The sequence below is a fragment of the Lepidochelys olivacea genome (genome assembly GCF_965140295.1).
Source record: "Lepidochelys olivacea isolate rLepOli2 genome assembly, chromosome: 2".
Taxonomy (NCBI): Eukaryota; Metazoa; Chordata; order Testudines; family Cheloniidae; genus Lepidochelys; species Lepidochelys olivacea.
Genome location: NC_140412.1, coordinates 62714937 through 62726843, shown reverse-complemented (window position 1 = coordinate 62726843; position 11907 = coordinate 62714937). Strand labels below are relative to the sequence as shown.

Sequence of the window (11907 nt, the reverse complement as noted above, 5' to 3'; positions counted from 1 at the left end):
TGCTTCTCTTGTTGTCATGAACGGAGACATTAGGTATGGGTGGGTGTGCAAGGCAGGGGCATGTGTGAGTTTCTCTGATGGTCTCTGGAAAGGCGTATTTTGTTGAAAGGCAAGAAAGGGGAGCAGCGTAGTTTGCTCTGTCCCGTGTTCTTGTTGAGTGGATTTCCTTTCTTATTCTTTGTTCCGTTGGTTTGGGGTTTTTGTCATCCTCCTGCTATGTATTCTGAGCTTCAATCTCTGCTTAGAGTAGTCCATTTTTGTATCTCATCTTCCGGGTGAGGAGAGCATAAGAACAACAAGAGTCTTTTGTCCTGTTGTTGACAGGTTCTCTATCAAAATATACTGAATTTCCAGTTCATAGAATCATAGAATATCAGGGTTGGAAGGGACCTCAGGATGTCATCTAGTCCAACCCCCTGCTCGAAGCAGGACCAATCCCCAACTAAATCAGTTGTAGGAGGGAAACTGAGTCCAGACGGAATTGATGGGTCTCCTCCTGGGATGGGTGTAACAATTTCTGTACAAGAGCATCTCTTCACACTAATTAATGTTCCGCTCCTGTATGGTTATTTATACAGTGACAGAGGCTCACAATGCAACCACTCGAACATCACATTGTAATTTGGAACACAGACATTAGAAGTAAGATTAATGCATGGAGCAAATCACAAGCATTCAGTAGAGTGTAAACTCTGTACACTTGCTCATAATTCTTATATCTTTTTCATCAATATTAAGTTACAAGTGAGACAGACAGCTTCCAGCTATGTATCATTGTGTGTTCAGTGTAGACTTTATGACCTTGGTTTGAGCTGGCACCTGGCCTCCCAGTTTTACAGAAGCTAGCATCAGCGTCAATTATATGGTGATTAAGAATGGTCACAAGAACACTGCATTGCGATGTTAATCTGAATTTCATTTTGTTGAGTGGTCAAGGAGCCATATCTAGAGCTAATTTCTGTGGACTGGATCATTCCCTCTGTATCTGTGAGTTGAGGAGACTAAGGCCATGTCTATACACACAGCGCTGCAGTGGTAGAGTTGTGTTGGTACAGTTTGGGTATGTCTACACTGTCAGAGTTACAAAGCTGCTCAGAGAACGCTGAAGGGAAACCACTCTTGTGTGTGCACACTGTCAGCTGCCTGTGCAAAAGCACGTTCACACTTGCGGCACTTGCAGCAGTATTTGGAGCGGTGCACTCTGGGCAGCTTCCCACAGAGCATCTCTTTCTCTCCTGCCACTAAGAGTTCTGGGAAGTCGGAGGGGGTCATGAGGCATCCCGGGTCCTGTCCCAGTGCCTCATGATGCATTGCTTTGCATCCCAGCAATCCCTGTGCTTTCGTCCGCATTTGGAGCCATCTTTCAATGGTTTGTGTACTGCATGCCCTGCCTCTTCGGTCTGCAGGACTAGATCCCACACTGTTGACCAGTATGCTGCTTGCTCTGACTAACACATCACAAGTGGCAGTGGAGTTACTCCTTAAACTACAAAGGCAAGAGGAGTGCGACATTAATCTCACCATGCGTAGTAGCTATGACACGAGATTGCTTGTGGCATTCACGGAGGTGCTGACCCCAGTGGAATGCTGCTTTTAGGCTGGGGAAACAAGCACTGAATGGTGGGATCACATCATCATGCACGTCTGGGATGATGAGCAGTGGCTGCAGAACTTTCAGATGAGGAAAGCCACATTCATGGGACTATGTAATGAGCTCGCTCCAGCCTTGCGACATAAGGACATGAGAATGAGAGCTGCCCTGCTGTTGGAGAAGCACTTGGTGATTGCACTGTGGAAGCTGGCTACCCCAGACTGCTACTGATCAGTCACTAACCAGTTCGGAGTGGGAAAGTCGACTGTTGGACTTGTGTTGATGGAAGTGTGCAGGGCCGTTAGTCTCATCCTGCTCTGAAAGACCGTGACTCTGAGCAACATGCGTGACACTGTGGATGGCTTTGCACAAATGGCCTTCTCTAACTGTGGAGGGGCAATAGATGGCACACATATTCCAATTCTGGCACCAAACCACCTAGCCACTGAGTACATTAATCGGAAGGGATTAATTTCTCTATGGTTCTCCAGGCGCTTGTGGATCACCGTGGGCGTTTCACGGACATTAACGCAAGCTGGTCCGGAAAGGTGCATGACGTATGCATCTTTCGGAATACTGGCCTGTTCAGGAAGCTGCAAGCAGGAACTTTCTTCGTGGACCAGAAGATCACGGTAGGGGAAGTCAAAATGCCTATTGTGATCCTGGGAGACCCTGCCTACCCCTTATTTCTGTGGCTTATGAAGCCATACACAGGGCAACTTGACAGCAGCAAGGAACAGTTCAACAACAGGCTGAGCAAGGGCAGAATGACTGTTGAGTGTGCTTTTGGCCATTTAAAGGCCCACTGGCGCTGCCTATATGGGAGGCTGGACCTGGCCAATGACAATATTCCTATGCTTATAGATGCATGCTGTACGCTCCACAATATTTGTGAAGGGAAGGGTGAAAGCTTCACTCAGGGCTGGACTGCTGCGGCTCAGTGCCTGGAGTAGCTGAATTTGAACAGCCAGAGACCAGGGCTATTAGAGGGGTGCAGCATGGGGCCATAAGGATCAGGGATGCCTTGAGGCAGCAATTTGAAGCTGAAACCCACTAATATTTGTTGTTATGCTCAGGAGTGCAGTCCTTGTAATGCTGGGAGGTGATTGTGATTGGTGCAGACAATGCACTTTGAAGGTTTAAGAAAATTGCCTGTTGCTTTGCAGGGCTCTGTTTGCTTTCAATTAATGGAATAAAGATTGCTTTCAAACCAACACAATTCTTTTATTAAAAAAAAAAACGGTGGAAAGAGAAACACAAAAAAACACATCAGCACTGAGAGGGATGGGGGAAGGGAGGGTCCCAGGAGAAGGTGGGGTCCCGGGATGGTTAAAGATTTGTGTATGTCCAGGTATCATATGCAACCTTGTCCTTTGAAGTACAGTACAGCAGGTACTGTACTTCAGCAGGGCTAAACTGCAGAGGGATGGATGTTGACTGCAGTGGGTACTGGGAGTCATAGAATCATAGAATATCAGGGTTGGAAGGGACCTCAGGAGGTCATCTAGTCCAACCCCCTGCTCAAAAGCAGGACCCATCCCCAATTAAATCATCCCAGCCAGGGCTTTGTCAAGCCTGACCTTAAAAACTTTCTAAGGAAGGAGATTCCACCACCTCCCTAGGCAACGCATTCCAGTGTTTCACCACCCTCCTAGTGAAAAAGTTTTTCCTAATATCCAACCTAAACCTCCCCCACTGCAACTTGAGACCATTACTCCTTGTCCTGTCCTCTTCCACCACTGAGAATAGTCTAGAACCATCCTCTCTGGAACCACCTCTCCGGTAGTTGAAAGCAGCTATCAAATCCCCCCTCATTCTTCTCTTCCGCAGACTAAACAATCCCAGTTCCCTCAGCCTCTCCTCATAAGTCATGTGTTCCAGACCCCTAATCATTTTTGTTGCCCTTCGCTGGACTCTTTCCAATTTAACCACATCCCTCTTGTAGTGTGGGGCCCAAAACTGGACACAGTACTCCAGATGAGGCCTCACCAATGTCGAATAGAGGGGGACGATCACGTCCCTCGATCTGCTCGCTATGCCCCTACTTATACATCCCAAAATGCCACTGGCCTTCTTGGCAACAAGGGCACACTGCTGACTCATATCCAGCTTCTCGTCCATTGTCACCCCTAGGTCCTTTTCCGCAGAACTGCTGCCTAGCCATTCGGTCCCTAGTCTGTAGCTGTGCATTGGGTTCTTCCGTCCTAAGTGCAGGACCCTGCACTTATCCTTATTGAACCTCATCAGATTTCTTTTGGCTCAGTCCTCCAATTTGTCTAGGTCCCTCTGTATCCTATCCCTGCCCTCCAGCATATCTACCACTCCTCCCAGTTTAGTATCATCCGCAAATTTGCTGAGAGTGCAATCCATACCATCCTCCAGATCATTTATGAAGATATTGAACAAAACCGGCCCCAGGACCGACCCCTGGGGCACTCCACTTGACACCGGCTGCCAACTAGACATGGAGTCCGCAGTGTTGGACTGTGATGGGGGAGAGTGGAATGCCGTGGGTACAGACTGGAGCCAGGAGGTTGATAAGAGGGTGTTAGCGGTGTGTGGGGGGCGCATGGGAAAGAGTTTTGCAACAGCGACTGCAGAGGAGGGTGGGTGCGGAGCTCCTCGGTTTGCCTTGCTAGTAGCTCCTGGAGTGTGTCCGCTTGGCGCTCCATAACATTTAAGAGCCACTCCATGGCTTCATTCTGGCGTGCCACATTCTCCTTTCTCGGTCCCTCTTCTCACTGTTCTGCCACTCCTTCAATTCTTGTTTTTTGGCCGCAGAGTGCCTCAAGACCTTACACAGAAAGTCCTCCTTAGTTTTTCATGGCCGCTTTCTAATTCGGCGCAGCCATTCAGCCAGCAATAACAAAGAGGGAGGCTGGGCTCCCAAAGTCATATCTATGAAGCCAAAATGCAACATTTTACAGAACCTATATTGTTGGCAACACAGAGACCACTGATTCAGTGATTTAAAACACAGTCACTATTCACATACTTATCACTAACAGGTTGACCCCAGGCAAGCACACATGAGCCACAAGACCCCCCAAATGGGGAGTAGCTACAGGGGCAGGGGAAATCAGTGTTCCAGGACTGTACTGGACACTGGACACGTGGCTCTTGGGGAGAGCCACCATTGTATGGGGGAGGGCCTTATAATCATTCCTGTCCCCACATTTTCCACAGGTTGTGTTCATTATGGAAGATACCTTGCTGCAGAGGGTGAGCAGGGAATCAAGGGAGGGTCTTCTCCAAGACTGCAGCTTCTGCCGTGGCCCTTATGCGGCTCACCTGTGTGCAGCAATGGATCCCCTCCTCCCAGTGACAGCAGAGTGACGCTTGAAAGTTACCCTTAATGGGGCAAGAAACAAAGCAGCTCTGCCAAAGAACCTGCGGCAGCGGATTGCCCAATATCTCCATGAGAGTTTCTTGGAGATCTCTGAGGCAGATTCCCATGAAGTGAAGGAGTTAATCAACACCCTGTTCTGCTCAGTCCACTCAGACTAGGCATGTGGTGGTAGGCACATCATGCAGACACAAGCCTGCTTTCTGCAACCCTCCTGCCCCCAACAACTCGCTTCAGCGATTCCCAAAATCAAAGCCACTTATCAGGGGCCTCCTCTCCTGTTTGCGCTTCACTAAGCTCTGACTGCTGTGACTGGCTAGCCCCCTCTGGGGTAGAAAAGAGCTCCTGGCTGCATGCACCTCTGACCTCTGAGTTGTCCTGTGCCTCTGGGTCCCTCTCCCCCTCCACATGCTCATCCAAGATTTCCTCCTCCTGGCTCGGTCCAGTCTTGACTGGCACGCAAGCTACCGCAGTATCCACAGTGAATTTTGCAGTGGAGGTGGGGTCGCCACTGAGTATCGCAACCAGCTTTTTGTAGAACTGGCAACTTGTGGGCACAGCACCGAAGCAACGGTTTGTCTTCTGCGCCTTGTGGTAGGCGTTCCACAGCTCCTTCACTTTGACCCTGCACTGCAGTGTGTCCCGGTCATGGCCCTTTTCTGGCATGCATCGTGAAATCTGTCTATAGGTATCATAATTCCAATGGCTGGAGCGGAGCTGGGATGGACAACCTCCTCACCCCAAATACTGATGATGTCCAGCAGCTCGGCATTGCTCCAAGTGGGAGATCACCTGGTGCGTGGAGCAGGCATGGCCACCTGGAAAGATGCACTGAGACCACTGCATGCATCACCGAGCAAACAGGAAGGGGAATTTCAAAATTCCCAAGGAATTTATGGGGTTGGGATGACGGTTGGTCACCTGAAGACAGGGCAGTAGAGTTCAAACCGATGACCAGAGAGGCAAGAACAGGCATTGTGGGACACCTCCTGGAGGCCAATCGCAGGGCTGAAATTGAGCAGGGTGTCTACACTGGCACCGCGGCGCTGTAGCCCCACCACAGAAAGCTGGACGCCTCTCGTCGGGGTGTTCTTTTTACAGCGCTACGACTGCGCAGTTTCTGTGCACTACGTGGCTTGGCCGTGTGTGCACCTCGGGAGTTAGAGCACAGAAAGCTGCTTCACTGCACAGAAACTTACCAGTGTAGACAAGGCCTTAGTGAAGACACTCCATGCCAACAGGAGAGAGCTCGCCCGTCAGAATAAAAAACCCAACTCAGTGAGTGGCAGAAGCTATGTTGGTGAGAGAAACTCTCCTCCCAACACAACTCTGTGCACACAAGCCCTTTTGTCAATGTAACTTATGTTTCTCAGGGGGTGGAATATTCACAACCCTGAGCGACATAAGTTTTGCAATATAGGCTGTCGTGTAGACATAGTCTTAGATCCAGTTGATCCCCTGTTAATGGGCATAGGTGTGGTGGAGTATCACTTCCATGGCATCGTCCCTACTTGCTGGGCCCCTGTGGGGCTTCTCTGCGGGAGCCCCATGGCATTGGTACTGCATTTATTCAGAGCAGTTGAGAATGTTGCTACTAGCTAAGGAGTAAAAGAATGTAAAACAGCTATTTAATGGTGAATAAATGATGGGAACATTGTATAAAGAAAGACTTAGGCTTTGTCTTCACCGACTCAAAACTGTTTCTTTTTTTATATAGAGAGAACTAATGTGTGGTAGTTATCTCACTGTAAAATACTAAGTGGAGACACGGCATTTATAGTGTTTACTGTGAGGTAGTAGGTGAGATCAGTGCTATACCTCCTACCTGCGGTTGGCCTGGCCTAGTTTATTTCATGGAGTGCCTTCTTTACACTATGTTTTTGCAGCAGGATAGCTAATGGATGTTAATTATTCTGTGCTAAAAACACACTTTTTTTTGTCAGTGAAGATGCAGCCTTAGAGGCAGCTGCTTCTGCCATAGATAGTAATAAGGCAGAATTTACAGGGGTAACATAGAGGAATGTTGTGTAATGTAAGTTCAAGATAAGAAACTATAAAATAAGAGAATTCTCTGAACTTGAAACCCATGATACCATAATAGCATTGAAACTCAAACCTACATACCACACAACCTCACCCTACTCCATCAAATCCCTCTAAGCTCGTTGTGTTCTGTTAGTCTTCCATGGGTGACTTCCTCCCCAGGCTTCACTCCACAGGCCTCAAATTTTAACGTATTACAAATATAGAGGCTCTTACAGCTATTTCAGTGATATCAAGCATATCTTATTCCACTGCAACAAGGCGCTTCTTCGATAGTTTCTGCTTGGGTTTAACAACACACATAACATTCCTTGGGTAAGATACTCTCCTCTAAAAAAAATCTATTTAGTGCTTTAGCATGTAAGCCCCCAGTTGGGATCGAGGTTTGGTAAAGCTAGGCTCTGCACAAACACATGGAAAGACATGGTCCATGGCTTGAAGACAAGGTAAGACAAGGATAACAATATTAAGATCATGTGGTTACACTGGCTAGTTATACGCACAACTAGATGGCTCTGAATTATATGATTCTCTTTCCTTAATAAACTAACTTAAATCAGCCCTCCAAGATGCCTGCTCAGTGTAGTCATCACGGCTAGACCAATTTCTTGTAGGTGTCACAGCAGAAATGGGTCTTGAGGAGGATTTGGAGGGGCAGAGGGACTGGTTTTCTGGATTAAATTAGGTTGAGTAGTATATGCCCAACAGGTGGTATGGAATGAAGCCTGGAGATGTTTAAAGGAGAAACACACAAATTGGTGGGCTGAGATAGGGGATGGGGAGTAGATCCTCTGTGTTGGTGGGCTGGGTAGTTAGAGGAATGGGTCTTCTTTGGTTTTTGAGGAGGGCAGTTTTATCCTGACTGTTGGTGGTCTTCCCTAGCTGGTGTCAGGGACTGGGGTTCCGGTGGGAGTCAGGGAGAGGTAGTGAGGCTCCAGGCTCCCTCTCAGTAGAGGTTCTTCAGAATCTAGGCTGGAACTGGTCCCGTTGGCACTGAGAGGGGAGGGTTGCCAGACTGTCAGTGCAGCAGCAGGCTGGCCCCTGCCTGTTCTCTGCCTAGTCTGCTGCTGCAGCAGCTAACAGGGATGGGTTGGTTGTGGGGATGAGGTGGTACATCTTCCATGTGCTCCTTAAAGGGAAGATTCCCTTGCAGCATCTGCTTCAACCACTGCAATAGCAGGCGTACATGCAGTGTGAAGACTGTAAGTGTGTAGTCCCAGACTTAGAAGGCAGAACAGTTTAACAAGCAGAGCCTGCCTTAGTATATATGGATGGGCTTGTGAAACAGTTTTTTGCCATCTCCTCTCTGCTGCAATGTAACTGACTCGTGCCCACCATTATCAGACCATTGCACACAGGGCCAGCTTGCAGATTTAAAGGAGGGTTAGCTAGATGCTTCTTTTGGGCTACATTTCAAATGTAACTGATTTATTTAACCTAAAAATGTGTTTAGGGTGGCATCTGTAGGTTCCCTTGGACTCCTGCTGCAGAAGTAGACCCCTTACTTCTTGCCACCATAGCTGAGATTCTCCTTACCATCAAAGGCCTATTAACAAGAGGCTCCTGTGAGCCACTTCTGCCTCATCAGTGAGTTTCTACTAAAATAATTCCACCCCCACTCTCTTCTGCAGCTTGTTGGCACCATAAATGTTTCTACAGAGAACACCTTTTCTTCCATCTCAGTCTTGGCTGCTCAGAGATTATACCCATCTATACTGACATTCCACCAAATTCCAGTTATGCCTACTGCATCATAGTCTCCATCATTTAGTAGCCCTTCCAGTTTGGTTTGCTTGTTTCTGTGCAGTTGTGTATAAACATTTTAGTACATAGATACTTATATTATTTAGCTTTTGTCTCAGAAGATCATCGTCTTCTGCTTTACTTCACAGGCTAGAAGTACATGCCTAGTCATCTGAGTAAAGCAAAAGCTCCCTTTCTCCCCTTTCCCTACCAAGTTTAAAGATTGCCTGCAGTGGAAAGGAGGGATGCAGAAGGGACAAGCTAGTTGAGGGCTGGGGGAGAGAGAATGAGGAGTTCAAACTTCCATAGACACTAACAGTCATCTCTGACTCTGCCCACAGAGGGGAGGGAAAGAGATGCATCTCTTCTCTATTGCCAGAAACTTCCCTCTCCAACGTCCTCTGTCTGGTGCCAAAACTCCCAGCTGTCCCCAAATTGCCAAAACAACTTCCCCCTGACAACTTTTAAGGTCTTGTCTGCACAAGAAAGTTGCACTAGTTTCATTAAAGGTGTGATCTGAAACTGATTTTGTCAAACTAGTGCAACTTTCTTGTGTAGACAAGGTCTCTGATTTATTTATACATTTTGGGTGAAATCCTGGCCCCATTGACTTTACCTTGAAAATCAACAGCAGACTAAAATAAATTGAATTTAATGTGATTCTCTTACTTTGCATACAAAGTGTTTTACTCATTTTCATATGTATGTCAGCAAAAACATCATTTTTTTTAATTCATCAGAATCTGCTGCAGAGTTTCCAGACTGCTGCATTGGTATTGCATGAAAACTAGATGCCTTGCTATTGAATTTAGGTCCATCTTGTCCCAGAGTACACCGGGTTTGTTAATAGCACTTAGCACTCATATAGCACTTTTCCTATTCAAAACACTTCATGAACATTAACTATTGTAAACAACAAGGCCTTCTATAAGGTACTTTACTGATCAATTATTCTGTATTGCACTAATTATTCTTATAGTCAAATAACACTGAAGATAATATGTTAATTGCATGTACAGTATGTAAGCAGACAGTGCAATTCCTTACAGTATGTGTGGGGAGTGGGCTTAAATTTGTAGATGGAATATGTATTGTTTGTACAGTTGTGTGATAAATTATTGGCAAATAGAAGCACAGATGGCTTTGCCCTAAGATCAGGCATCACATGCCAGAAATTATCTGGGAAATTGTCATTTTAAAAATAACTCTAGAACAAGTGCCAAGTTCTGAAGGATCCATGTGTCTAATAAACAGATATAAACACAGCAGTGTCCAAAGCTTAAATATATTTGGATTATACTATGGATAAGGAAAACATGCACAATTATCACCTATCCTCTGCTAGTAAAAATGAAATCTCTTCATATATCTTTTGTGCTTTTAATCAGGAACTGGAATTATTTAATTGCTATGGAATGAATGGACCAAATAGTCACTCTAAATTAAGTTCCAGTTACCTAAGGAAGTTCAAGCAATTATAAAGTCAGGAGAATTTTTGTACTAGTTTTTTAAAGTTATTACACTTTTAGGGCCTAATTATTTAGGAACTGATCCACAGCTCTTATTGACTTCCATTAGATTTGTGAGTACTCAGCGCTACTGAAATTCAGGCTTTGAGTTTATTAATACTTCTAAGTCAAATTATTGCAAATATCATTGTAGTTGTTGTAACCTTTCAGTTTATTAAAACTGTATTTATTTCATACTGTAATTAAACAATACATTACGATTTCTGATAATAGTCTTTTGCTTCACCAGAAAATGACATCAGGTTATTTAGGGCCCTATAATTTTCACTGTGGTGCAGAGATAAGAATGAACTCGATTGCATTCGTTGTGCTGTTAACACTTGTGCTTCTCCAAGGGGGTGAGTGCTGCCATGTGTCAATGACAACTGTCAACTCCTCTCCCCTTCCTCCGCCTCCTCCTTGCTCTGAGACAGGAATGTTGATCTCTCATCTCTGTAATCCATCACCTGTCTGAATCTGTCCTTGTGTCACTTGCATATATGGACAAGTTAGAATGGCAACTTGTGACGTTGTGCTGCTAAAAACGGCTCCAGCTCCCTTCAGCTCTTTGTTTTAACAATGTCCTCCAGTGAAAGAAATTCAAAGGACATTTGATCACACAAGCCATGGAATTATTTCAAGGAAACTAACCCGGAAACTGATCGATGGTACTCTTTTATTCTGGACATATGCACCTTGGAACAGCTAGGAGATGAGCACTTCTCTGAATTACAAGTCCTTTTCCAAAGAGCAGCAAACCATGGATAACCTGGAGAAACAACTTATTTGCCCCATCTGTTTAGAGATGTTTACTAAACCTGTGGTCATCCTCCCCTGTCAGCATAACCTGTGTAGAAAATGTGCCAGCGATATTTTCCAGGTAGGTTTATTTCAATATGAAGATTTGCAGGTATAAATATAATTTTCCCAAGGCAAAAGGGAGGGGAGAATTTACACCATCAGTTTATTTGCTCTTAAGAATTTGCAAGTTTTTTAAAAAGGCATAAATAGAAGCTACTTAGACAGAAAATATCTCTGTTTGGCTCTCTCTGCCTGGAGATCTGTGGGGGAAGATCCTCTGCTGCTGTGAGTTGTCATATGGTGTTTACATGTACAGTATCCATATATAGAGACAACTTATACCAGCAGAGGATCTGCCCCCTTGTCTTGTCTTTTATACATTGACCCATTTTCTGCATTTATTTTTATTCAGACTGACTTTTCTATTTCAAGTATTTAGAGCCAGCAAGATCTATCAGAGGCAGGGTCACCTGGGGTTGGGGGGCTGGTAAACGGGACAGTTTGCCCCCAGCCCCCAAAATGACGGAGAGGTGGCCGGGCCAAATCTGAGTGAGAACATTGTGACCTGGTGTCCTGGATGGCAGTGCCACTCTGGTTTGGTGCCTGCCATTGATAGTGCGCGGAGCCACTTGCCCAGCCTGGCCAGGTCCAGATGCCACCACTGCCACTGGGCTCATTGCACTGGGCCCAAGGGAATCCACTAGGCCTGGAGCCCAAAGTAGGAACAAGATCAGGGATACTGATCCAGAGCTCAGGGAGAGGTGGGATTCGGAGCAGCCCCCTGGCTACACGCAGGGCAGACCCCACACAAGCCTGGGCCTTCTATGATCCCATCTTGCCTTACCTCCTTAAGCTCTTTCGTCTCCATAATAATT

General features: G+C 46.1%; 1 protein-coding gene across 3 annotated transcripts in view; it reads left to right on the top strand.

Moving 5' to 3' along the window:
- The first annotated feature begins 10796 nt into the window (after window positions 1-10796).
- Window positions 10797-11907, top strand: part of TRIM55 (tripartite motif containing 55) — a 61603-nt gene continuing 60492 nt past the window's right edge. For 2 of the 3 annotated variants that reach the window (XM_084621739.1, XM_084621737.1), the window contains exon 1: window positions 10797-11111. In XM_084621739.1, the coding sequence (XP_084477865.1) occupies window positions 10944-11111 (168 nt within the window). In that variant the 5' untranslated portion in view covers window positions 10797-10943. The remainder of the gene's footprint in view (window positions 11112-11907) is intronic. The other variant, XM_084621738.1, reaches the window with a different exon arrangement.